At 33.8% G+C, this 27,674-nt stretch overlaps 3 protein-coding genes across 4 annotated transcripts in view; 1 reads left to right on the plus strand and 2 right to left on the minus strand.

Moving 5' to 3' along the window:
• Cad99C (Cadherin 99C) overlaps nt 1–10,742 on the minus strand; it is a 138,848-nt gene extending 128,106 nt beyond the window's left edge. Inside the window, exon 1 of the mRNA XM_053749364.2 lies at nt 10,432–10,742. The gene's annotated coding sequence lies outside the window, so the exon portion shown is untranslated. The remainder of the gene's footprint in view (nt 1–10,431) is intronic.
• Nucleotides 10,743–12,251: 1,509 nt separating this feature from the next.
• LOC128672219 (suppressor of lurcher protein 1-like) overlaps nt 12,252–27,674 on the minus strand; it is a 226,255-nt gene continuing 210,832 nt past the window's right edge. For both annotated transcript variants that reach the window (XM_053749220.1, XM_053749219.1), the window contains 5 exons: nt 15,297–15,483; nt 14,675–14,865; nt 13,916–14,123; nt 13,479–13,723; nt 12,252–12,552 (listed from right to left, as the gene is read on the minus strand). In XM_053749220.1, coding sequence (XP_053605195.1) covers nt 12,482–12,552; nt 13,479–13,723; nt 13,916–14,123; nt 14,675–14,865; nt 15,297–15,483 — 902 coding nt within the window. In that variant the 3' untranslated portion in view covers nt 12,252–12,481. The remainder of the gene's footprint in view (nt 12,553–13,478; nt 13,724–13,915; nt 14,124–14,674; nt 14,866–15,296; nt 15,484–27,674) is intronic.
• Nucleotides 16,198–21,536, plus strand: DNAlig3 (DNA ligase 3). Its single transcript, XM_053749218.2, has 4 exons — nt 16,198–18,078; nt 18,437–18,590; nt 18,993–19,256; nt 20,060–21,536. Exons 1-4 carry the CDS (start codon nt 16,486–16,488, stop codon nt 20,911–20,913), a joined length of 2,865 nt encoding a protein of 954 aa, XP_053605193.1. The 5' UTR covers nt 16,198–16,485; the 3' UTR covers nt 20,914–21,536.

Raw genomic sequence — 27,674 nt, forward strand, 5'->3', positions numbered from 1 at the left:
GCCCCAGAGGCAAGCACCGAGAGGTCCCGGGTTCGATCCCCGGTCGGGTCACGATGGAAAATTATCTTTTTCTGATTAGCCCGGGTCTTGGATGTTTAATATGTATTTGTTACAAAATATAGTATCATTGAGCTAGTATCCCATAACACAAGTCTCGAACTTACTTTAGGGCTAGCTCAATCTGTGTGATTTATCCTAATATGTTTATATTATTTTGTTTACGGGGTCTTATATAAGTTGAAGCTAAAAATACCTCATTTTATATATAACCTTGGAATAATTTGTTTCATGTGCTCTAGTACAAAAAACCATGTAAAAGTATTCGTTCACGCCACTTATCGTCCTCGTCGTAAGGTCGACAACTATCTCCACATTGTCTATACATTCCTATTGTCGATCGATAAACTAGTTTTTGATTTCTTTTGCATTATTTAACTATTTAATTGAGATAAAAATTAAGGTTAATTTAGAGAAGAGGTCGTTATACTCAAGTTATATTAAAGTGTTTACAAAATTTATTTGTAACAATATAGTCATAGTGTTGTGAGGCATTGCAATATTTTTCTTAAGAGTTGCAAAACTTAAGACAAAAGTTGTAGAATTGTTTCAATTGGCTTTTATCGCATTTTGTTTGCGTGAGCACTGATTACGTGATATTGCAACTTTGTACTTTGTATAAAAGGAATAAGAAACACTGTGTATAGTGTTTGTTTCTCACTAAATGACAACCCTTAGTGAAAAATGTATGATAAGTATACATATAATTATTTGTTAGACTTAGATTAAAAAACCCTCTACTTTCAATATTCATTTGGATACAACTTTAAAACGGCTGAACCGATTTTAGAGCCGATGTTTGACACTGATATATGACACAAAAAAAAACTAAACGAAAATCGGTTCATCCATTTGGGAGCTACGATGCCACAGACATACACACTGATACACAGACAGACACGTTAAACTTATAACACCTCTCTTTTTACGTCAGGAGTTAAAAAGAGAACGAAAATGAAATACAAAATATATTCAATATGATTACGCCTGACCGGCAGCCGTGTATAGGTTGTGATAGTGTGAAAAAGATTTTAGTTTACTTGACATTTACAGCATTAATGCTAAATTGTTGACTCAAGTTAGTTTCGATATTTCCCATTTCAGTGCCTACTTTATCAAACAATGACTAAGATTTACACTTATTAGTTTGAATTTCAACAACAATAAAATGTCAGGCTGTATTGCGTGTGCGTTGAATTCCGGACTCAGAACATTTTGACACAAGCCCGCCTCCTACGTGGAAAGCTCAATTGCGACCATATTTTGACCCTATAAGTCGGATATAATTTAACCTGGAGCATTGTCTTTAAAAGGCATGTCTTAGTACAGACCGCAGTATATTAATATCCACAATATCAATTTAATTTAACCTCAGAATAGGTGTGACTGAGAACTGGTGTTGAGTGTACAAAATTCTGATACGTAAATAATAAGTCACGAGAGCTTTTGAACTTTATATACGAAGTAATATTTTGAGACAGTTGAATTGAATACAGGACATATACCTAAAATAGAGATAATCTAAGTGAGACTTACTTAAATGTCATACATTTATCAAGCGCGTAACAATAATTAACAAGTTTATTACAAAAATGTCATTTTTGCCATAAGCTTTTTAGGCGTCAGAGAGAACTTGTGGCATTTAATGCCTGACAAAAAAAATTCATGTCCGTGCTGTAAACCGTTGAGGAGTTCCCTCGTTAGGAGCCGATACTGGGTGGACCAACAGGTCATACAAAACATAATAATGAATTGTCATGGAAACTGAAGTGACGTGGGAAATTTCAACTCTGTAGGATTAGTATAACTGGAAATCTAACTTGCAAGATATGATTACAGACAGACAAACTAACATTGGAACAGGTGAAACTAAGTAAAAACTTTTATATTGTACCAATGTGTCGAGATGTTTCATCAAGTTTAATCATCAACTGATTGGAAATTGAAGTTTGAGATTTTAAGTTGTTTCTTTTAAGTCTACTTTACAATAAACACGCTAGTGTCGGAGATGCTCATCCTCATGGACCACCAAGAAACATATTCACAGAAAACAATTTCTTAATACGTTGCAATTGAAGTCGATAGGAAGGGGTTCTATCTAAAAAAAAGGTATTTAAACCGAAATGGTATTGACTGGTGCACTTACCTGAATGGAACGACTCGTCTTACCTACCTCGATGATTTAAATTATCTCAAGCCAAGAAAAAGGCGATCAAATTGAGAGTAATGATGGACAATGATTCTTAATGTGGATCTCGAGCGATACGTTTCACCATAAACTATGGAAAGAACAGAAACTACAACACTTACTAGTTTAACACTTATCTAGTTTCATATTCAGACCGTCTAAGATACATTACGTAAATTAATAGTTATAGTAATTGAATTCATATCATACAGTTTGTAATTCATACAATGAGCTTTGTAAAAAAAAATCATATTTCATTAATTTGTATATGTAAAAGCTACGATATTTCATAAGGCATTTTCTTTATAAATTCTGGATGACATTACACAAAGATCCTGCCACAGTTGACAGCACATCACCTATCTAATTTCATTGCAAATTCACCGCTATGACTAGGACTACGGCATAAAGGTGTCTTTCCTTCGCAATTAATCCTAGATGAGAAAATAAATTGTAACATAAGGATGGTGTGATTCCTCCCTAGAATCGTATCACTCCATATCCTCCCGTGGATGTCGTACGAGGCGACTAAGGGAGCTGGTAGGCAACAACCACTTTCCCAGAGGCTTGACGTCAAGCAAGCGTTCATACAATCTGAATCAGTTAACATTTTAACTGACGCAGATTGTATGACCGCTTATTATGTATGATGAAAAGGGTTATTTTATAATAAAGGTTTATTGTTTGCCACAGCCGTAATTGTAACCGAGAACTTGCGAAGATGAGAAAAGAGAGAAAGGATGACATCTGCTCTATTTATATTTTGTGATTGCATAATGCGGTCCTATAATGACAAATGTATGAAGGCACGTAATTTTATTGCCCACATTATGGATTACGCAGAATTCTTCGTAAGATGCTTTCGATAATATTGGAATTCAAACATTGTTTTTTGTGTATGTAATTTAATTAATATCTTTTTGTATTGTTGGATCTCTTTAAACATGGGGGTATATTCCACCTGTTTATGTACAAATACAAGAAAAAAAATAAGCCAAAATGAGTACTTTCAAAGATGAAGCCGCAGGCTAAGGTAGCAACAAAAAAAAGATCAGTTATAAGTAAGAGATAGTACGGCCAAATGTGAGTGAGAGAGAGAAAGCCTAATATAAATTCAGTCTGGTGTGCACATCCTTAGACTAACACCAGACAGCTAGACAGTTCATTTACCTAATACAATATTTGTAGAAATAGACGTAACTGTATGTCATCGAGATTTCGTAATAATTTCAGATTCAGATTTATTTATTGCAATGTCACAAGTGGAAATGTTAGATGTTACATAGATAATAAGTAAGTACAGGTGACGCCCTGCGAGGGCGCAGCAAACATTGCTGCAATTTTATTCTAGGACGAAAAGAAACAAGACATTTTTTATATATTTGTAGTCATCGTTAACACTATAACAACTAAAAAGATAACAAATTCTAAAAATAAAAGGTGATTTAAAATACCAATGCGACTAACCTAAAAGCTTCAACGAATAAAAACGCCATGATTGATGCCAAGGAATTTTAATTGTTATTCTCGTACTTTGTAGTTTTTGTTTTATTACCGAATATTAAAAACTAAGACGTGTTCTGAATAGATCAACAAAAAAGAATAAGAAAAAAATAATTATTGTCACTGTCTTTGTAGCTAAGTGAGCTCTAAAGTCATTCCTCACGCTGTCTATATTTCCACAACAAATTAAAGATCAGAATTTAAATTTATTTAAAAAGCACCTCAGGTCCTTGCTGAATGATAAATGTTATTATAATTTGAACGATTTTTTTTAATGATAGATATAGATAAAAATTTAGTTACTTTTATTTATTCGATTTGGTTTTGTGTGATGACAGCAATGGTAAAATTTAAATTTGCATACCCGTAGACGGTGAAACTTATAGGATTAAGCTGTTCTTTTAACACCACATTGTAAAAAAAAATGCAAATAAATAATGTTTGTCTTTGTCTTCTAAATATAGAAAACATGAGAAATATAGAAATATAGACGCGACTAGAATGGTTTTAATAAACGCTAACTACAGCGGGTAACATTTAGTTAAGACCTAAAAATCAATTGGCTTTCTACTATTAAATCTATGCCGACTGTGGTCTGATAATTAAGAATTTGAGAAAACTAGAAAGGGGTCTGTGGACTCCGACGCTTTATAGCTGCCTAAGAAACCGAAAGTGCACTCAGCACAGATGAGAGCGACATTATAAATCCCAATAAACTTTATTACAAAAGTCTAAAATAATGCGATTCATATTGAGCATGTTATAAGACTGTTATTCATGATATTATTATAACAGAGATTATAGAAATCACGATCTGCAATCGCTTTTGTTTATCTAGACGTAGATTCAAACCCGTTATGGCTGCATATTATTTTAAATGCGCTAGATAGGTGAGCACTTCCAATACGTGGTACGGACAAACCGGACACTTGTCGTTATATGTACTCAGCTAAGAGTCCTAGTGCCTGGCATAAATCATGATAGTTGAAGATAGGTTATCTATTAACGAGTTGTCCTCGTTGATACAAAGCGGCGCGATGCGACGCGACGTGGAAAATATCAAATATATATTATTTAACAATATATGTTAATAGTAAATAGACTATATATATATATGGTATATATAAATGGAGGATGAATAACAGATAACAGCGGTCAGAGGGGTAATGAAACACAGCGAACCAATCACATTGCGCCATTGTGACGCAACGATAACCACACTGCAATATCATTGGTTCGCTGCGTCTCACTTCGAATCGATTCGATGGTGAGAAGTGAAAAGCTACGCACTTCGCCTACAGAAATACCGTTCGAATAGCCATTACGAATCAAAAAGAAGTGGAGAATTGGAAATAATCGATGTTCAGAATATAATTATTTTCTTTTGTTTGTTATCTGTATTTTTTTAATAAAAAAAATTTAGTGCGTATGACTTCAATTGAATTGAATCAGAGATTGGGTGTTGTTATACGCATGCTCACAAAAATATTAAATAAAAATTGCCGGCTCTCACTTTTATAATGTTGCCATTAAAATGTCATAGAACACCTACCACTATATTTATTGCGACTACGGTCTTGTACTACACGAACGGGATGACAAATTAGATAATTAATACAAAATCACGATGTTGTTGCAACATTCTTATTGCGACACGCTAAAGGTTATAATTGCGTATTTATCATACCCATAGTGTTGTGCAGTAGTAATGAAAATTTTCACTAACTTTTACTTTGAGTAATTTATTTGCCCTTTGCTTAATGATGGTGAAACACATATAGTAGATTCTGATTCAATTCTTATTTTTTTGGATTGTGTTAATTGCTAACACTGATTTTAGATTTTATTAAATCTGATTAAATTAAGAATGATAAGCCATTCGAAAAATGTTGTAAACAAATATCTCGATTTAGCCCTTAGTCTATGTACTATGTATGAATGACATTAAATAATAAATAATAACTAAGCGTGACTTCTATTATAATACTAACGTCAACAATAAATAATTGCATTAGGATTAATAATGCATTTATTTTGAGCAAGAGTCGTGTGCAATTTAATATAGTGCAAGGGCAGTATGATTCTGGCCTCTACTTGACAGAACAATAAAATGCACTATGATTAAATATATTACGTGGTTGTGTAACGCAAAACAATATTGCATATAATTGATCTCTTTATTCGGATAAAAATGCATTATATAATTTAGAATACGACTTCAAATGTGTACATTTTCTGAATTAAATGCTACAATGATTTTGATCAAAATGTGATGTACATATTAAATTAAAATGAGTCATTTACAAACGTTTGATTTCAGTCTGACCTCAAACAATTTAAACTTCCCCGAGACTAAAATTCTTATTAATGTAATGATGTATCTGAAAAATAAAAGTTACATTCACAGAAAGCCATAAAATTGAAGGTATTTTTTAAATAAATTATATGAAATACAGTTGAAAACAAAATTTTATTTATGGAATTAAAACGTACGATAACATCTCAGATAAACAAGATAAATAATTAATAAATCTAACCTTTCCAACTTCGGTGATGACTTCATTTGAATGCAAAACCAGTTTATATACTAAAAAACCTTTTTTTTTTCATTATTTCATCATCAAGACTCGGCACGACATCATTTTAACAGATGTTTCTAATATTTTTTTGAGATTTGGATTCTGAAATAAATAATTATTATTTCAAATATTATTTTGTTTTCGGGACTAAATCTGTGGCCGAGACCGGAAAGTCTAATTTGGCAGTACGAACGACATTGTTTGACTAACGGGAAACCTAAGGATTTGTCTGACAACGGACCTTAGGAGGAAGGGAGGTCTACCTATATCCAGCAGTGTAGTGGGTGGAAATCTTTGTTATCGAATATGTTATTATTAACACTGGATTCAAGTCCCCTAAAAATTATCTGACGTGTCTTTTACTACTACCTACCGCCATCTAGTGAGTTGAAATGATAAATGATTATGATGACGACCAAACATTACCATCGTCCCTCGTATAAAAAAGACAAATATTAAATTTATTTATATTTATAAGCAGTTTATTTAATTGCTCAAAATTAAATCACAAGTCATAGCGGAAACCGTCTCGCTCAATTTACCAAAAAATCTGTACGGCCTGTGAGTCCATTCTTCTAAGTTCTAAACAATTAAATAAGCAGTCACTTGTATCATTGAGAATTTACATTACAAAAGGTTGTGATTTTCGTATACTTGTTAATTGACTGGGAAAATGAAATAATAAGGACAGAGTTCGATGACTTTTGATGAATAAACACGATTTGATATTGGCGGTGGTAACATTTTCTCTCTCTCTTTGATAATCAAGATAATAAAACTAAACACATCCACTGTTAATTTTCATACAATTACAATTCATTTGTTACAATTAAATATTCTACAAGCTAAAAATTTCGTCTAACACGTCTCCTCCAGACACAGTGCCCAAAATGCTAGCAGCGATTCCTCTTTGAATTATAAGGCTGATTCTTTGAGCCAAAAGATAACAAATCTAATTCGTTCGTTTTAAATTGCGAAATACCTAATTGTAATTTCTATCACTGCAAAGCGTAGTGGGGTTTTATGCTGAACAAATCAATATCAAATTACTCATTTTGTCCTAGCGTTACTAATTTTTACGAGTGATTACTAGGTTAGGTACCACCTGCACTATTACGGTACATTCTACGCTCGATTTATAAATTATACTTCACTATCTGCGGCATGTAATCCCCAATAGATTTCTGGATTAATTGTGCTGTGCCAGACAATTTTAAACCTTATACGATAGTCTTTAGAGACTAGGTCATCAAGCGCGCGTAATTAATAGGAAACATGTTTTACGATCTCTTGTTTTATGTGTAATGCCTTTACTTCCTGCAAAACCGATCATTACGTGCTTCCTACAGGAATCTTAATGTACGATAGGTCCAGAATATATGGTGTAATAGTAGTGTCGTGGAAATAAAAGTGAAATATTTTTGCGACGCCATAATCATAGTGCAAGTTGTTGTAAATTTAATATCGGTGATTGTAATTTAGCCTTAAGCGTTAACTAGTTGTGACAGCGCTTCTGATATATTGGTTTTCAAACTAACTAAGCAAAATAAGACCTGCTGGATTGTTTTTCCTAAATATTTGGTATGTCAAATATTCGCAGAAAATATAAGATTGATATTGTAAACTGTAACTGTAAGTGGAGCGCGCTAATCAATAAAAGGTAGTAACAATGCGGTTAAAAACATAATAAATTATACATCTAAATCTTTCTCGGGAATCATACTATACATATCTTGGTTTTATCGCGAATAGTCAGACGCGGCAGGGGACTTAGTTTTATAAATATAAGGATTAGGATATATATACCTATCCTTAGGTTAAGAATTTGATATGCAATCGACTATACCTATAGGAAGTTGGGAAGAGAGAGATGTTTTTTTACCAGCATACATTTGCAAAACCTTGATTAGTTTAGCTCGAGGTGGACGTTCTGAAGTTGATTACTATTTAATAAAAAATGAAAACAATCGAATGGGCACAATGGATATAGGATTATACCGAATTTCAAGAACAATAGGCTCGATCATTTTAATTGTCAGCCGACCATCAATATCTTGTTGATGTTATTGTGATCATTGTTATTATTATTTGTTGATTCTTTCTAGAAAAAAAAAACAATAGAATAACTGACGAGATACTTGGATTGGATATGCGAGATAAATAGGTAGGAAATATATTTTGCAGATAGTATCATGTAGTGTTTTTATAGATTGGTGCAAAGGTTTTAACCAAAGGTAGTGCAAACCATGTTTGGAGCCATTTGCGCATTATGGACCGCATAAAAAAAGCGGAGCCAGCAAGCGATTTAGTTATTTTTGAAGAACATGCCTATAAAAGAAAAATAATATAGGTACATAGGTACCTTGCTTTATAGCTTGACAATGATAGGATGTCCCAAATCTCCCAATCTTAAGAGTCCCACCCAAATTGTGAGTTAATTGGAAACCTACGTAGTAGTCAGATATGTGCAGGACGCAGGTGTACCGATAGGATCTAATCTTGAAAGCCTAGTTGTCCAATAGATGCAATATATAATTTAGTTTATATCGAAAGGGCATTGTACTTGACTTTGACAACTAGGTGAAATTTTCCCACCCGTCTAATGATTGCACTGGCGACCAACCCCGACTGGAAAATAAATAGTCCCATGGATACTTTTTGATTTTGGGCCGAAACTCAAGGTTAAATGAGGCAGATTGTGTCGAACCGTGAGTCTTCAATACGTCCATATTGAAGGCTCACGATTCGACAGCTTGTCCAGTCCACGGGCCAAGTATTATGCCGGCTACACATTTTTGGCGAACTCAGACAGATTCCGCGTGAAATTCGCGAGACGCGAATATATTGCGCAGTTGTATGAGTGCTTTTATTTGCAGTAATGAGAAACCAGCAATGTATGCAGCCAAGTTCAGTGAATTGAGGGCGAAGTGCGGGTTAGCATTTCACTTCTCGCCATCGAATCGATTCGAAATGAGACACAGCGAACCAATCACATTGCGCCATTGTGACCCAACGACACTGCAATGTCATTGGTTCGCTGCGTCACACTTCGAATCGATTCGATGGTGAGGAGTGAGAATGCAAACCCGCTCTTCGCCCTCTGCTTCTAGTGGTGATAGTGTGAAGCCGGCATTAGACAGCACTGCCGGCATGAATACATACCTACCTACATGAAAATATTTACATACATACACCATACCTACAAAGATTTATACAACCTCTGTAGCCGAGAAATATTTGTAATACCTAATGGTCAATGGCCATCATGCCGGACACTGGAGGGTTCGAGGACCGGAAAAATTCAAGATGGAAAATGGTATTTTTCAGAACATGTTCACATTTTTTTACAATGTGGTGTTAAAAGATAAAGTTAATCCTATAAAATATAGTATCGTTGAGTTAGTATCTCGAACTTACTTTAGGGCTAACACAGACTAGTGTTGAAAGCATTGCGGTCGTGAAATACCTAGAACAGTTAATTTATTTCTCCCATGGATGACAAAAGAATATAGGTAGGTACCTACGACACGATTAAGTGATAAGGCACAGCTGATAGACAAAAATATTCCCAAAAGGATTCGCCGTTAGGCAAGCAGCTGGTCATTAAATAACAGCCGTATCTTCTAAAGATTTAGACTACAAAATGGACCATGTCAACATTTCATTGCTTTGCCAAGGATTTAATCATTATTTTCATATTTTTTGAGACAATGTAAGCTTCTACAGCTTCTCTGGATAGGTAGTTTTAGGTTAAATAGATAACTAGGAAAATGATTTTATGTGGCATACTCCTGTGGTATCTAAGAATCCTATGATTCTTATAGGAATCTAGCTAGACTGACGTAGCATGTAAAGCTACATACTTGGGTATCTACGTAATATTATTTGAACTACAGAAACTTTCATCTTCCTTCCTAGATTATATTGGCCAATTTCTATTTATGTACATACAATAGTATACCTACGAGTATGACTACGACGGCGGCGACGCGAACATAAAGTCGTAAAACCGGCACGCCTGTTACTTGACCCAGGCTAAGGCAGACTTTCTTTATCATCACGAATATATTTACATACAGGGATGTAATGAAAGTTAATACTCACGTCAAATAGTACAGCGGATCACCTGCCCACAATATCGAGTACCTACGGAGGCTGTGTCGGCGTCCCTCGTGGAATGCGACACCTGTGACGAAAACCACACTCACAGTACCACACGATGGATCACTTAAAACAAGTCCAATAATACTCCGTTCTTGCACTTCACTATAATCGAACGTGATTTCTGTTAATTCGTGTCACAACTTCGTAAAAAAAGTTACGCGGATCGAAGCCGAAACAGCGCGAACAGCAACACAACCTTCTAACGCGGCAAACGAACCCCGACTGACGGAGAGGGAGGGGGCAATAGTGAAGTGAACCAACCAAATCGGTTTGTGTGATTTGATTCGATTACAACGCCAGGGCACCTGTCGACGCGCAAACATAAAAACTTCAACTGCACTGCACTGCTGCACTAGAGCTAGAGGGACAAGGAGTTTCAGTTTTGCAATCATGCTATGCAATGCCTCGGTAAAGTTTAATCGACTGCGCCCTAGGAAGAAAATGTCAGACTTAATTTATCTTTGCAAAGAGCTTATAATCATATTATAAATCTTGCTAAAGTAAATCTCCTACCGAGATAAGCCATGATTGTTTTATTTGATTTAAAATATCATATTGCTTTATCGTACGCATATTGTAGGTAACACGATGCGACTATGGTATCTCGACTAATCTCCACAAGCAATTATACAAAAAGGCAAAAACCTATTTATTCGAAAATTCCTCTTCATTTCATGTTGGCACTTATAATTACGTAGTAGGTAGTGCAAATTAATAATACTTACTTTTTTAAAAGTGTGTGGGTGAACCGATGGCAGTCACTTCTATTCCCAAAGATTTAAATAATTCTATATAATATTAAATTATATACATGTTGTTGACTATGTACGAGTATATACTTAACACTATTAAATTAGATTTCGATTAGGGAATTCTAACATTAGGCCCTCGTAACAATCCCAATCCAAACTAATATTATTAATGCGAAAGTAAGTTTGTCCTTGAAGTTTAATTAGGAAACAATTTGATAAAAGTCATTATCTTCCTTAAACACTTTTATTTTTATTTTAAAAACATAAAATTACATTATGTACCCCTTGTCCAAAATCTTTGATTGTGTAGGTATTTTGTTTACCACCTTATTATATCTATACCTAAATCAAATCATAAGTCGTAGAAAAGTTTTATTTCAAAAGAAAAGTCTAATTTTCACAATCAATCTAATTGAATAATTTATTCGATTCTTCAATTATATCATGTCCTCCAGTGGCTAGTCCCGATACTTTGAAACGTTATAAAAAAATCCTTATCTCATGTTGTAACGTTATTTCATTTTCACTCTTTAAACTAAGATTTTATTTCGGTGGTTCATATACAACTCTGTTATTTAAGCATATAAATAAAATAGCTACAACACACATATTGATTTTTTAAAAATATTAGATACCTATATATTTATATGATATATATTATAACCAAAGATTAGACAATACTTCTAGTACCTACCTAATCTACGCCTAAACTGATTTTTTAAGAGACAAAGTATTCAAGATTCTATCTGTAAAAAAATCCGTTACGTAGTTTTAAAGATCTAAGCATACATAGAGACAGACATACTGCGGTAAGCGACTTTATATTATAACTACCTATATAGTGGTACAATACCCGAATTGGCTATCCCATAATAATTATGCTAACTCAACGATACATCACTATCAATCTAAAATAAGATCTGTTTAAAAGTATACTTAGGTTGTCTTTATTTTTCAAAATTTGCAATTAAAAAAATGTGGGAGTAGCAGTAGAAATAAAACACAAAATCAATAATTTCAAATATTTTAATTTCACTGTTACGACGTGCCTTGAATAAAATCTTTATTGTGTTTCATATCGTATTGCTTTAGTTGGTAGTTGATAGAGAAAAACTTAAACATAATCTTATAGAAAATATTGCGTTCCTACGTAGTTAATTACATGTGTATGGCACATACTATTATACAAAATATACAGGATTATGAACTATTTAATTAATCTAATATCACTTTATTATTTAATGATATAGTTGATGATACAGCTGAGCTAATGTGGCTGGTAGTAGCATCAGGAAGCGGCCAACTATACCTGTCGAATATAATATTTTGAGTTAAAATGAGGAAGCAAGAAGCATCACAATGGTCATATATCTTTATCTTATCTCCGCATCAGCCAGCTTGGACTCGAGCTGTGACGTCGCGAAGCTCGAGTCAAAGTAAAAAATATCCTGAGACTTGCTATGATTTTACAATCAACCGCCTGTCGTTAACCAGTCTTGATAATGCTATTAATAATAATAATGCGTTTATTTCAGGCAACGAAAGTACATGAAATATTAGTACAGAACTTAACACTATGTTAGTACTTAATAACTAATTTGGACTCAATCCTTTCCGTCAGTGCCCACATAATTGGACACTGAGGATCACTGGCAATAGCCATCAGAACGCTGTTGCTGCTTATACGCACCCTGTATTATTGCCTATGAGCAGCTTAAGCTATGTGTACCTTAGTCGTCTCGAAATCCTTGGAAATATATATGGAGCGATCCTATTCTAGGGCAAAACCACATGCTACTATGGTATAGGTTTGTACTTTAATCCATACATCGAGAATAGTACACCAAAACACAGGTAGTGCTCAAGTTAAAATAGCTTATGAGTTTTTGTTACTATATGCTATGTACTTAACGCTTAGTATCTTGTTTCAATGCATAAATAATACAATGCATGGTGTACGTACAGTACAAAAATACTAGTGCTACCCACCTACCCGTTAGGAAGTACCATACACTCGAATAAATATAGATAGACGGAACAAAAATTGTATAACTGGTTGTTCCACTGCAGGACAAGTGCTCTCATTTCTCTCTCATTTGTTAGTGTTAATTATTACTGTGATAAGAGTCGTTTAACTCTTCGTTACCTTATATCAAGTTTTCTGACAGTTGCTTCATTCTTAAATGATATCTTGGATGAAATGTAACGAAGTTAACGAAGTGAAATAGAACTTACACACAGAGCACGAAGCCACATCTTGCATTGGTGCTCGATATTCATCTGTTACTTCTAAAAATTGGTATATTGCTTTAAACCCAGTTCCATCTAAACGGTCATTAGACCTGAAAGTTACTTTGAAGAAATTTCTTTCTGACTCCACGTGGAATTCTTTCATTTGACCACAATATCTACCGTATCTATTGTCTTCAGTCATGTGGTTAGAAAATTCAACGTAATCACTAGCTGACACTGCTTCACATCTGTAATGCGTAAAATTTTATTATTAACTTGAAGTTAAATTTTTAACATAGTGCAAAAAATAAAGCCAGATTAGATTATAACCATCGTCTTGTCCCAAAAAAGTTGATCGATACGAGTTTATTATTAGTAGGTTATGTATCTTTTCACAGTAGTGTTTAGAAAAGTTTTAAGAGAAAAAAATAGATACATACGGCAAAACTCCTTCGACGTCAAAACTAGTGAAGTGCAGATGGACTTTCTCAGTCTCTCCCCCGTGGAAGAAGTATGTACATTCTGTATCACGGGGGTATGGTCCCGGTGAATTGGGTGAGGCAAAGGTGCCGTTGCGCGACTCACTACTATTATACACGAAGGCGCAAGGGAACTCTTTCAGCTGTCTCCCTGTGGTGATTCCAAAATCTGAAAATATTTTTTAAAAAGATTTAAATAAAGAAAAAAAATAAAAAAAAAAAAACAATATAAAAATTGTGGCATTTATATTATGATTAGTATGTAGTTTATATATAATGTTGTAATGCCAGAAGCCTTTAGGTTGCGTAAATAAAAACTAACACAAGTGTTAATAACACTCTCAATAACAAATAACGAATATTGTGAACAACTAAGTATTTCTTTGACAGGGTTCTTCAATTTCCATTAGTTCGAATATAGTATGTACCTACTTTGACAAAGTGATAATGTGATTTAAGTTTATATATTCGTGGATAGTTTAGATATTCATGGATATCCATGAACCACTGGATTGATTTGATGAAATTTGGATAGATATAGTTAATGAACCGAGGCCAAACATAGGCTTCCGAGGGTGTAACTACGGGCAACTGTTAGTTTATATTATTGTTGAACTCTACTATGGTAGAGTCAGCACTTATAGATATGTACTACTGTCTACTACTTATTAGTAAAATTCTCCCCTAATTTCTTCCACTAACCTTGTGTTTGATACTTACTTTCTACAAATGAATACGATATTTTAAATCCCCTAGCATATCTTGAAGACTTTGTTCCCCGGAATTCCAGCATGAGCTTGGGACCATTGGACATGATTGGCTTCGGAAGGTTGATGCCGCAGAACGTCTCCACCTTCTCAAGCCTTCCATCTACATTGACGAATGCTTGTAAGGAATCCACGTTGGTACAACTGAAATTTGAAAAATAATATCTTTAGTCGAAGACTTAATATAAATTATTACACTTAGGTACTTACTTAATTCATTCATTACAATCAAATTGTTTATGAAGACTTTACTAATAAATCTAATCTAAGACCAGACCAAAATAAATCTAGCCTACGTTCCTGTTTTTTGTGAACAAAATAAATACCTCAGGTAATTGAAGATTTTTTAGATTTTTTAGAGGTAATTCAAGATTTTTTTTTGCGATATTATAGATTTAAAATTTCAAAAAGGTGTATGATACCACTAATTATACTATTTGATTATAGATCAACAAAAAAAAATGTTTGCTAGATCAAATTTACGTGACATGTTTTTGTTACACTGCTAGCAGACAAATTTATGTTAAGTAAAATGTTTAGTAATTAATCATAAATAATAATAGATAGGTACTTACTCTACTGATCCATCTTCCGCTTTATGTAAAAAGAAATCTTGAAATATTAATCGAACTCTTTCTTTTCCTCTACCAAAGAATTCATAGTGACAATGTGTATTCGGTGGATATGGCGAAGGGTAATGCGGTGATGTGAGGGTGCCATGTTTTGACCCATCACTGCTGAATTCTTGGTGGCATGATGACGCTGAAAATAAAGAAACAATACTTGTGTTAATCTTATTAATTTAAGTATTTGTAAAATGAAAGTAGTTCTGAATTTGTCACCAGTGGATATTCCACACATATTTATTGATTATATTGCAGAGGAGTTGTATGCGAAAAGGTATATTAAGTACAATAGGTACCAAAATAAGTATGTACCTACTGTAATTTCATTTTAAGAATTGCAAATTCACTCGTAGTAACGATGGGGTTGAGAATTCACCTGTATTCTAATAATGTGCAATTTTTTTATCATATTGCATATTTACTGTATGATAATATGTTGATAACAAATGCATGCAGTTGATTAATTACATAATTCAACAGACTAGCCTCGAACAAGTCTGTACGTGAACAAGGAATTTAAGTCGTCATCGAAGTATTATTGTTTATCTTGCATGAAACATGTGTATATTGCGCAATTCGCGCATTGCGCATGTTTCGTGTTTTAGTGAGGTGGAATCGATAGAGTCTCATTATAACCGTACGAATACGCGCAATGGAATAAGACATTAAAGTACAGAAGGCTTTTTAGGTTCACAATTTGGATTATTTCTTATTATCAATAGCAAATATGTATTAGCTGAATATTTATTTTGTATATTTCATAATATGTTTTTATATTATTCGGCAATCGGTTAGTTAAAATGTAATTCTAACGTTATATTTATTTTTGCTACATCCCGCGGCATTGCAGTCAAATGTCATTTTGACATTTGACATTGGGAATAAAATACAATACAAATAGGGAAACAAAACAAATATGAGTTAATTCTTGTGGTTTATCGACTAATAAATGCTCAATTTAACCATAATTAAACACGAGTTCAAACCATGATATTACTTAGATATTCTGTGTATTTATTTTAGTTAACATTAGTGTTTTTACATGTGGAAAATTGTGGGGCAAGATGTGGAAATTTACTTATTAGTGAGTGGAGTTGTATTGTTCGTTGCGAAATATTTTGGTAATTATTAGTTCGCGATGTCAGGTTTTACACCTTTCTATGTAGACCGAGCTAAAGGAGGTAGGGCATCATGTAAATTATGTAAAATAAATTGCCCCAGTGGCGAATTACGCTTGGCCAAAGTAGTGGCAAGTCCATATGGGGAGAATCAACAAATGAAATCATGGTATCATGTTTCCTGCTTCATGAACATGCTCTTGAAACAACGGCCAGCTACAAAACGCATAGATTCTATTGACGACATTGGCAATTGGGACACTTTGAGCAAAGATGATCAAGAAACTCTCATAAAGGAAATAAATTCAATGGAAAAGTTGTATGCTGAGAAAAATAGTGGCAAATATACAGCTAAGGTAATACAAAATGAACATATAGTAATTACAAACAGTGATAGCATCGACAAAAAAGATTCAAAAGAAAAAGATAACATAATAAATACTGATGACAATAAATTTTCAACATTCTGTACTATATGCAAAAACATTTCAAAAGTTGATGCATATACAGACAAAACAGCTATTGTTAATACTTTCTTTCGTAAAGGTACAGATGGCGAATCATTTAAGGGAGATCTAGGTATGTGGTGTAAATTACTGCTGCCACAAATATCTAAGCGTGTTTACAATCTCAAAAGCAAACAATTGATCAAATTATTTTCAAAAATTTTTGGCACAGACCACGATGACATGCTAACTGATTTAGAACAAGGCGATGTTGCTAAAACAATTAAAACATTCTTTTTAAAGTCCAAGTATGTACAACCAAGCTCTGAAAGTATATTAACAGTGCATGATGTGGACAATTTTTTAGAAGGTCTTTCTAAGTTTACAAGAGAAGAAGAACAAATTCATCACTTCAAGAAGATTGTGAATAAATGCACTGAAAATGATATTATGATGTTGATGCGGCTGATAAAAGGTGACCTGCGAATTAATGCAGGGCCAAAACATATACTAGAAGGTGTCCACCCTGATGCTTACAATGTTTATCAAACATCTCGAGATTTAGATATTATATTAGACAGGGTTTTAAGCAAGGGCACAGGAGTGAAACATAAAGATGCAACAAGTGATAGTTTTTTGGCTAAAATAGTTTTGATGACTCCTGTACGCCCGATGTTGGCTGAGGCATGCAAATCTGTAGAAATGGCCATGAAGAAATGTCCAAATGGAATGTTTTCTGAAATAAAGTATGACGGTGAAAGAGTCCAGGTGCATAAAAAAGGTGATCATTTCAGATATTTCTCTCGCGCTTTAAAACCTGTAATGCCTCATAAAATCAGTCATTTTCGTGATTATTTGCCAAAAGCTTTCCCTGAAGCTGTGGATTTGATATTAGATGCAGAAGTCTTGATGGTTGATGTGAATACAGGGAAACCTTTACCGTTTGGTACGTTAGGTGTTCATAAGCAATCTGAGTTCAAAGATGCACAGGTCTGTCTGTTTGTGTTTGATATTTTGTATTACAATGGTAAAGTATTGCTTGATATTCCAATAAGAAAAAGAAGGGAATTACTGGAGGACCATATGAGTGAGGTCAAGAATCACGTGATGCTTTCAGAGCAGAAATTAATAAGGAAGCCAGCAGATTTGGCTAAGATGATTGCTGAGGTAATTATTTTTTTTTTAATATTTTACACTAGGTAAATATGGTTGCTATTTAATAACCAATGTGGCAGTATTGTATCTTTGTATTAATTTTTATTTCCAAACCCTATTTTAGCTTTGCATATATGTCAATATATAAAAACCTGGAATAACACAGAGTGTACTTTTACCCCGAAATTCCCACGGGAGCGAAGCCTCGGGGCGCAGTTAGTATTGTAAATATATTCCATATGTTCAACTACCTTTGGAAGTAACATCGAAGAATTAATGTTTTACTTATATGTATTACAACTATAATTTAAATGAAAAACTGTCAAAATTGCCATACAAATATATAAATGTTTGATTTATAAAATTCCAGGTGTTGCAATTAGGACTGGAGGGCTTAGTTCTCAAAGACCTGGAGTCTCCGTACGAGCCTGGCAAGAGACATTGGCTTAAGGTGAAGAAAGACTATCTGTTTGACGGTGCCATGGCTGATACGGCCGATCTTGTAGTCCTTGGCGCTTGGTTTGGTAAGTGCTTGTAAATTATATATATTTCTTATGTAGCTCTTTGTCTAGCTTAATTTGTTATTATGTACAATGCAAAATTTTAGATTACACACAATAATAAAACAGTATTTCATGCAAGTGTGATCAATAAAAAATAAAACAAAATATATTTTATATAAATTTACATATTTTAAGCTAAACTGTGTCAGAGCACCTCTCTTACTAATTATCCTATGCATGCAAGTAGGTATACAAGATAAGTGTTAAAAATTTGATGTGGTATTGCAAAGAACTTAAGACCTTCACCTGAAAGCCACACACATTTGAGCACCACTCTTACACAATGTTGATCTAATTTATATGCAGACCTTTTGTAATTTTTGTGGGAATAATATAAATAAATTATTTTAACTATAATTTCAGGTACGGGCAAAAAAGGCGGTATGATGTCAGTATTCCTGATGGGTTGTTACGACGCTCGTCGAAAGAAATGGCTGACAGTAACCAAAGTCCACACCGGACATGACGACAACACGTTGGACAGGCTGCAAAAGGAGTTATCACCGTTGATGGAGAAGATTTCCCAAGATTACAACAGGTTGCCGCAGTGGTTGGAATGTAATAAGGGTATGGTGCCAGATTTTGTGGCTAAGGATCCGAAGAAGCAGCCTGTATGGGAAATAACAGGTACTAATCTTAAACTATAGTTCATGGGATCACATCGTGGGATAAGCCCGTCATTGTATATTTACCTTCTTGTTGTGTGTGTACATTTAACATGTGTAATTTGTGCCATAAAGATTTACAAACAAGCAAACTTTTATACTAATATTATAAATGAGAATTTTCAGGGCTAAACTGCTGAAACGATTTGGATGAAATTTAGACTAGATCCGAGGCCAAAGCTAACCGTGGGCAGAGCTGCAGGCAACAGCTAGTTATTAATGAAATTAGTAAATATTTTTCGTTATCAATTTATCATCAATCAATGTACGAAATCACTGAGATACAAGCTCTGCTTAGTTCAGACACCAGTTCTCACGTTCTTAAAATAAATTAAACAATGTAACTTAACTTAACTTATACTAAAAGTTTGTATTATGTTTAGATTGTGGAGAAAAAAAAATAAAGAAATTTTGAATTTTGAATATTCGTTATTATTGATTACGGTTAGTTACCTACTTGTAACAACATACTAGCAACTTTTCAGTACTAACATCTTAGACTATATATTCTTCCACGAGTTTTGACATAATACATTAGTTACAGTCAAGTCTGTAAGGAGTAGAGAACAAATGAGGATGCTGTGTCCTTTTGGCTGGTAATACTGGGAGTTTATCAAATAATCTTGACCATTATATTTGGTATAGCAATGGCAAGAAGATGTAGTTCATTAACTAGCTAAATTTTTATCTGGTTCACAACCTATGTAAACAAATGATTTATTTATATACTCGCAATTTATACGCTTTTTATCGACTATTTCACAGGTACGGAAATAACGAAAGCAAACATACACACTGCTGGGGGTATATCGGTTCGATTCCCGAGAGTGACGCGAATACGGGACGACAAAAACTGGGAAACCGCAACCAATTTTGAAGAGCTCCAAAAACTTTTCAAGACGTCGAAAGAAAAAACTGATGTTTCACTATTGAATAAACTGGCAGGTGATTCCAACGAACCGGCTAACGAGAAGAAAAATGCTAAAGGAAAAATAGATAAAATGTTTAAAAAGATTGCAGAAAAATCTAAAAATGATATCGATGAAACCAGTTCTTCTGACCAAAGCAATGTTAGTGTTGATGACATTGATGCAATGGAATCGAAAGTAAGCCCATCAGTATCTAAAAAGCGTAAAATAGATAATGCTAAAACAGAAACACCGAAGAAAAAAAGAAAAGAATCTAATCGAAGCCCAAAAAAAATAGACAGCATTCTTAAAAAGAGTGAGTCAGATGAAGAAGACAGTGAAGTGAAAATAGAAACTGAGCCAAAAAAAAGAGTAAGAATACAGTGCTATCCAAACAATCCTCTACCTGAACCTTTCAAAAATATAAGCATCGGATTTTTCCCTGACTTTATAAGTTTCCCAGAAGAAGAAAGAAACCATTTTGAGAGACATTGGATTGCATATGGCGGATCTGTGGATAAATCTGTACGATGTATGGACGTTGATTTTGTTGTTCATATTAATGATGTTATAAAATTTAAGAAAATGCAGAAGTTGAGGAACAGAGTGCCAGATTCTGTTAGACACGTCAGCAAGGATTGGTTGCAGAAGTGTATTGATAATGTTAAATTATGTAGTCCTGATTTTTATCCGGTTTTTATTGAGCCGTGATCACGGTAATTGCTTATTTATCAGTGTGTTTCTTTTGGGTAACTAATATACAAGAATAATACTTATTGAAAAATTTGTATACCAAATACAGTGTTTACGTCGGGCATTTTGGACGTAAATTGAGCGTAAATGCATTGCTGATTTTGATACGACAAGAAGCAGTTTTACGCGCCATGCTCGGCAGAAATCATCTTACGGCAATTTTGATTCGAGTTTTAAAAGAATAGAGGAAGGTGTATATGTTTATTTGTTTAACTTGTATAATATTGTACCCATACGAAACCGGAGCGGGTCGCTAGTGACATATAAAATGCACAAGACTAACCTTGATTGTAAATGAAAATGCTTCTGTTTTTGAATTGTAATTATTCATTGTTAATAGTAATAAAAAGATGAAATTATCTTATATTTTACCAGTAAATTTCAATTGTTGAAAGCAGGTAATTTTAATTTTAAATGTAGTTTAAATCAGAACAAGCAAGTCAAATAAAACCACAAGTGTTTATGAGCAAGCCGGTTTTATTTTTATATTTATATATGTAACCCACATGAATTTACTTAAAAATGTGTGAAAATAGTTACATCAAAAACTACTCGAATAAAATTTGATTTAACTTTTTAAATTTGTCGTATTATTTTTAACACAATTTGAAATTGATTCAACATGACTGTTATTCGAAGCTTATTTAATTGAGATAGGCATTCACGAGTAAGTATATATTTTATAGGACTGTATGTAATTTCTTAATCATCCACTTTGCGAAAATTGAAGTAGCTACTTTATGGCAATCTCGTGAGAATTCGTAACATGTCTACAAAAGTAACAAAAAGGTAGTCGTTAGTAACATACAACCATAAAATATTAATAAGCTATTCCGTTCGCGCACCTATTCGAATAGCACCTAACGAATACTGACGAAATATTCTTCAGGTGCTCTTTGGAGAATAATTAAAATATCAGTGCTCTAGGACCTAGTGATAGTAAACCTATTAAATTTAATTCCCTGACAATCCCTAAGTACTAATTCTTTATGTAACTACTTAATTGAATGTTTTAAAACCTTTAATTTTTCCAACCTTCTCGTACTAATGAGACTGTGCAAAACTCAAAACTATTCGCCAGCGAAGGGAAAACTTTTCAAATTAATTAAAACAAGTGATTAAACTAACTGGTTTTGAAATTAAGATAGTTTTAGCACCTCGGCGTCATAATATTCCTTTGAATACATTGCTACTAATATCTACTACTGGAAACACCTTCAGTATAGAATAACGAGAGCTTAGGAATTATATTCATGAAACTGTTTAACTGTTTAATTTTATTGTTTAACCACAACTTTTTTAATTGTTTTAAAATGACTTTTAATTAACTATAGCTACTTTCGAAAAGTTGTGGTTGTGTCGTAATCATTCTATTTCTACACTCATTGAAAACTAGGTACCTACTTACTAAGATTTTACTAATTAAATATATTTGTTATCGGATGAATAATGCATATGAATCGACGGAGTAAGGAAAAAATAATTTAATCTGATAAGTTAATCGGAAGAATACTAAACGTAACGTATTATATAGTCTAATGCACTATCACCGAATTGAGCGCGTATAAAAATGGCGTAGTTTGTAGAACTGTTATTAACTGCAATGAAAAACAGCAATACTTACTTAGTAGGCGAATTACTGTTTCGGGATAATGTGTAGACTGTATTAAAATAAATTATGCCTAATGCCATATATAATCATGTCATTGAAAGAAAAGTAGTGATTAGCTATGACACCGGCCCTATTAATATAGACATAAGGTTTGTAAATGAATTATTCGAACGCGGGATGATAAATAAAAACAGATAGGTAAACGGATATATGGGTTAGAAGTTATTACGACTACATCTCAATAAGACTAGGTAGACAAATAGATCGCAATTGGCCTAGATCTCAAAATGACCACCGCGCTCTTCGGGCAGTATCGATATTAGACTAGGTATCCTTCTGTTCTTAGATTATTTTGAACCTTAGGCAGCTATTCGTGTTTTCGCTTTAAATTTTAAGCAGTACCGCTACAAGCCCCAAGTACGAGCTTGTGTGTGCTAAAACGAATTAATTATTTATATGCGGAGCTGGCTTGCCGAAGAGAGCCGACTGTTTGCGTATTCTGAAAAATATAAGGCACCCGTAATATGCTTCTGACCGAAAATGTGATTTTAAATAACTAGAATTTTTCGTAAACATAAGCAGGTATCAAAAAGGTCAAGGTTCTTAGGGTTTTTATTTTATTTTTTACTAACAAATCCTAGCTAAGTACACGAATTACAGAAATTTCTCATTTTGTCTGACTGCGAAGACATGGAAAATTGAAATGAGGAATACGTACTTTTAATCCTCATAGACCATATACTTCCCACAGAATACCTACCAGTAGATAGGTACTACATACCTACCAGCAGGTAGGTACTACATACCTACCAGTAGGTAGGTATGAGGTATGGTAAGTGAGAATCCCTATGTACATTTATTTGCAGTCTAGGGATGGAGTTGGAGTATCCTCGCTACTAAACATCTGTGCGTGTTTTGTATACCTAGTAAGTAAGTACATATTCACAACACAGTAAGACAGTTCAGTGTTTTATGACTAAGTAGCACACACATTTAATTTATCTAAATTAGTGAATGTCTGCGCTAAGTACATGATTATGAGGGATATTTAAATATATATAATAAAACACCACTCGGCGGACGAATTAAAATGTTCGAAGTGCTAAGAGAAACGTTTAATTATTCAAATATTATGGATGTACATTAGTTCTCTGTATTTCATGTGCAGATTTGATTGCGAAAAAAGATTTTCATCGGACGAGAAAATAAAAACTAACGATGTTTTTCCAACTCCGCAGTTCCATAATCAAATTAAATTTTACGAGGGCTCAAACGCTCAAACGTGAAGATCATTCTGCAATAACAGTACATGTAGATGCAGGGTGATACAAAATTCATTGAGACAATAGAAAATTGAGGTATGAAACGGTCAAAATGGCTCGGAGTGGGTACTAGAAATACTTACGTGGCGTGCAATACGTAGGGTAGGGATTCTTTTTATTGGTACGGTTATGGAATAGAGGCTATCAACGTTTCGGTATTTGAATAAATAATAATAAAACAACTAGTGTTTCACCACAAAATGTTATGTTTTTGATGATATCTCGCTGTGTGTAAAATACTAACATGATGAAATAGTGGAGTAAAATCTTTTAACCTCCCCGAACCTCCTGTTTGTGGGATACGTTGTCTAAAAGTGAAAACGAAATAAACCTAGACCCCTAACCCCTGTCACGCTGGACCACGAAAATCAAGAATTTATTAAGGGTCTGCTGTACAAATTTTTCACAAATGTGTTAGTGGCTCACCCTGATTTGCGATTGTGTCAAACTGTTTCTTTTTACACGAATGTCCAAAAAAGAAACGTTATTTATGACTTCAGGTACATACTTACTTTACGCAATCAATATGTCATACCATTAAATCTTAGCCTTTTCAAAGACTCCCTCTTATTGTAGCCACTATTTTTATTCAACGAATACTTAAAAAATCAGAAAATCCTTCGCTTTCTCTTTCTTGAAACTTTCAATTCAGTCTAAGGTACCTAAGTACCCGAGCTACGGATTTAAGATTTTTTGTGGACTTCATAATACCTACTATTACTACATGTAATAGTTAGATCTATAATAATTGAATACTTTTTCCTGCCCCATAGAAGATCTCAATGAAGCCAATGACAAGGCAATTGCTATGGCTACTTACTAGTCTAAATTCATAGGTATATTTTGTCCGTTGTTTCGAAGTTATATAATAGTATCAATACAATTTATAACAATTCTTTCACTTCGACGGCAAATATTTCGAATGGGGTTCGCTGAAATATTTATAAGAGTTTTGGTTGGTATCTAACGTAGGCGATACACCGATGTTTTTTTTAAAATTGACGTGGCGTGGCACAGTTTGCAGATTCAGTATAAATTGCTGGTTTTTCATTGCAGTAAATAAAAGCTCTCACACAACTTACGCAGTGTTCACGCATTCGAATTAATGACGAACTGTTTGACGACAGTGTGGAGCTGGCATAATGTACCTATATACGATAGACTATAGATCCTCTTGAATAGAGAAGAGATAGGTATTTTAAACAGGATCTCATTTTGGTAATGGGATGGCTATTTATGCGATAAGTTGTTTGGCAGGAGCATCTACGAGTACCTATAGTATTATGCAGGGCTATTCAACTTAAGTTGTAAGTAGGTTAATAAGTTGTTTCTTAAAGAACATATTATATACAGTATTGTTTTCGAAATTTACGCGGGCGAAACAAACTGTCGACAAAAATTTGTATTAAGTACCTACATCCTCAAGATTTAATTGCGAAGCTAAATTAAATCTCGACGGTAGCAACGACATCAAAGTAGGAAGATTTCCTTATAGTGCAAATAATAATTATCTCCTCATAAATGTCTGAAATCGTTATCAAATATCAATAAATATTTTAATAGGCTCGTAACTGCGCGTCTTCATTTTGTCAATTTGCAATTTTCTGGGGTTTACCTTAAAAACTACTGTGAATTAGAATCATAAACTTCGCTCGGCAGCTTAACCTTTACCGCAGCTTCGCCCGTGTGAATTTCATAAACATGATTTTCATATAAAATTTCTCCCTCCCCCATTATAGTCATTTAGGGATTCATTTAGGGGTTGATTTTTTTAAAAAGTAGCCTATGTTTGAACGGACGTCTTGAAATACATGCTTACCAAATTTCATCAAAATCGGTCCAGCGGTTTAGCCGTGAAAGCGAACAGACTCACATTTATTTTTATATTTATTTCACATTACTAAAATTTTATGTCTATATACCTAATGATAAAGATCTTTATTGTTAGTTTTTAAGTAATTTGTTAAGTAATATGTAAGTAGGGTATGTATTACATAGAACAATAATGTTACAAAAATAAATAAACATTCCAAGCAGCCATTACCGAATCAGTATCTAATTAAAACGGCTCTGTATAAACAACAAAACTTTTCATAAAAGGTGATCGCAACATCAAGTTTATTCAATTTAAGTTTCATTATTATTTAAACTGACCACACCGTTGGGGAAATTGATAAATCTCAAGGAAGAAAGATGTTCCCGCTATAACGTACAGACAGGTAGCTAGTAGGTAGCTCGATTACTTTGCGCGGTTATTGATCGTACACTTCGCCCATGTTATAGGCATTGGCTCTTGGCTAAATTTGATTGATTTTACTAGATATTGTTGTATATTCAGCATTATATCATAAGTATATTGAATTAATTAGACTCCAAGCAAACTACGGATCGCTTCACATACTCTGATCGAGTCAAAAGTCACACCGAATAATCAGATTCTATCATCACCGTCTAGTCACATCAGATTTAGCTGTGAGGCCTAGTTATCTCATCTCTGCACGATCCCGCTTGTGTTCGGGGTTGTGAAGCCGCGAGGCCCCGGGTCAGTGTAAAAAAAAACCCTACCTGACGTCAACCCTCCTTTGGAATGTTATTCTTGTCTGTCAGCTGCCTAAGCTGTGTGTCCCTTAGTCGCCTCGTACGACATCCACGGAAGGATACGGGAAAATTTCAGTCAAGTACTTTAATCTGTAATTAATTATTGTTTAAATATATCTGTGTGGCCGCGTAGTTAGATATTTTTATTTTCTTTCTCGCAATTCTATAAATAAAGTAGGTAATAATTTTTGTATTATCAATTTCTTAATTAGACTACAGTTAAATAGATACATAGCAGAATGTAATGATTCAACAAAACCAGACTCAACTCGCGTGGGATTTCAGCAGAAATAAATGCATCCGTTCAATATATTTTTAAATATTTGTTCTATATAATACACCAATTTAAATTTAGTATGATTATTCCATATTATATTTGCTTATTCAACCAGGATGCCAAACAGGCCATTTATAAATGACCCTTTTGCTGTCCGCAATAACCGTTTCATACAAATTGCAAATGAATATGAAACATTGTTACCTGTTTACTATGCGCTCAACGTAGGCGGAGTTATAAAGTATTGTTGCATGAATTAAAACTTTATCTAATAGTCTCCCACAAGAGCGGTAGCCTACATTGTGGGACAATGAGATGTGAAAAGGGTGCACTTCCCCACGCAACGGCAGACGATAGTCGACGGCAACCGCAAGTAGTGCGGTGTGGAAAAGTTCAATGCGTCGAATAAAAAATATGTACAATAGATAAAATAGATATACTTAGGATCATTATAATAGTTCATAGATCTGTAACAATGTAGCTGGAACTAAACACGATGATTTAAAGTCGGTTGGAAAGTCCATTTTCAAAATCACAAACGTAGGTAATAAATAATGTAGCTGTCGAACAAACATAGCTTTCTTAGCGAACATTTTAGCACGATGTTACATATCATTTGGTATGGACCATTAGGACGAGTCCAAAAATGTGTGATTGTAAAAAGTATTAGTAAAAGTATTGTCATTATCTCAGTATTTTTTTCACTGATGTTAATATAAGGGCCTTCGAATAGTAATCTAAATAAAAACTTGTCAATTAACCTATGTGGCTAGTAGTTTAGGTCTACTTTTAATACTTAGGTGAGTAATCTACTTGCCACTAACGAAGAGTACGATTTTAAAACGAGTTAAACTAACGTATTTCTCATGTTTAAAAATTATTTGTAGGTTGATATCACTTACATATTAAT

This window comes from Plodia interpunctella, chromosome 9 (genome assembly GCF_027563975.2).
Source record: "Plodia interpunctella isolate USDA-ARS_2022_Savannah chromosome 9, ilPloInte3.2, whole genome shotgun sequence".
NCBI classification, from domain to species: Eukaryota; Metazoa; Arthropoda; class Insecta; order Lepidoptera; family Pyralidae; genus Plodia; species Plodia interpunctella.

Coding starts and splice junctions, on each gene's coding strand:
- DNAlig3 (XM_053749218.2), top strand. CDS start 16,486: ATGTCAGGTTTTACACCTTTCTATGTAGACCGAGCTAAAGGAGGTAGG. Junction 18,079..18,436: donor TGGCTAAGATGATTGCTGAG/GTAATTATTTTT, acceptor ATAAAATTCCAG/GTGTTGCAATTAGGACTGGA. Junction 19,257..20,059: donor GCCTGTATGGGAAATAACAG/GTACTAATCTTA, acceptor ACTATTTCACAG/GTACGGAAATAACGAAAGCA.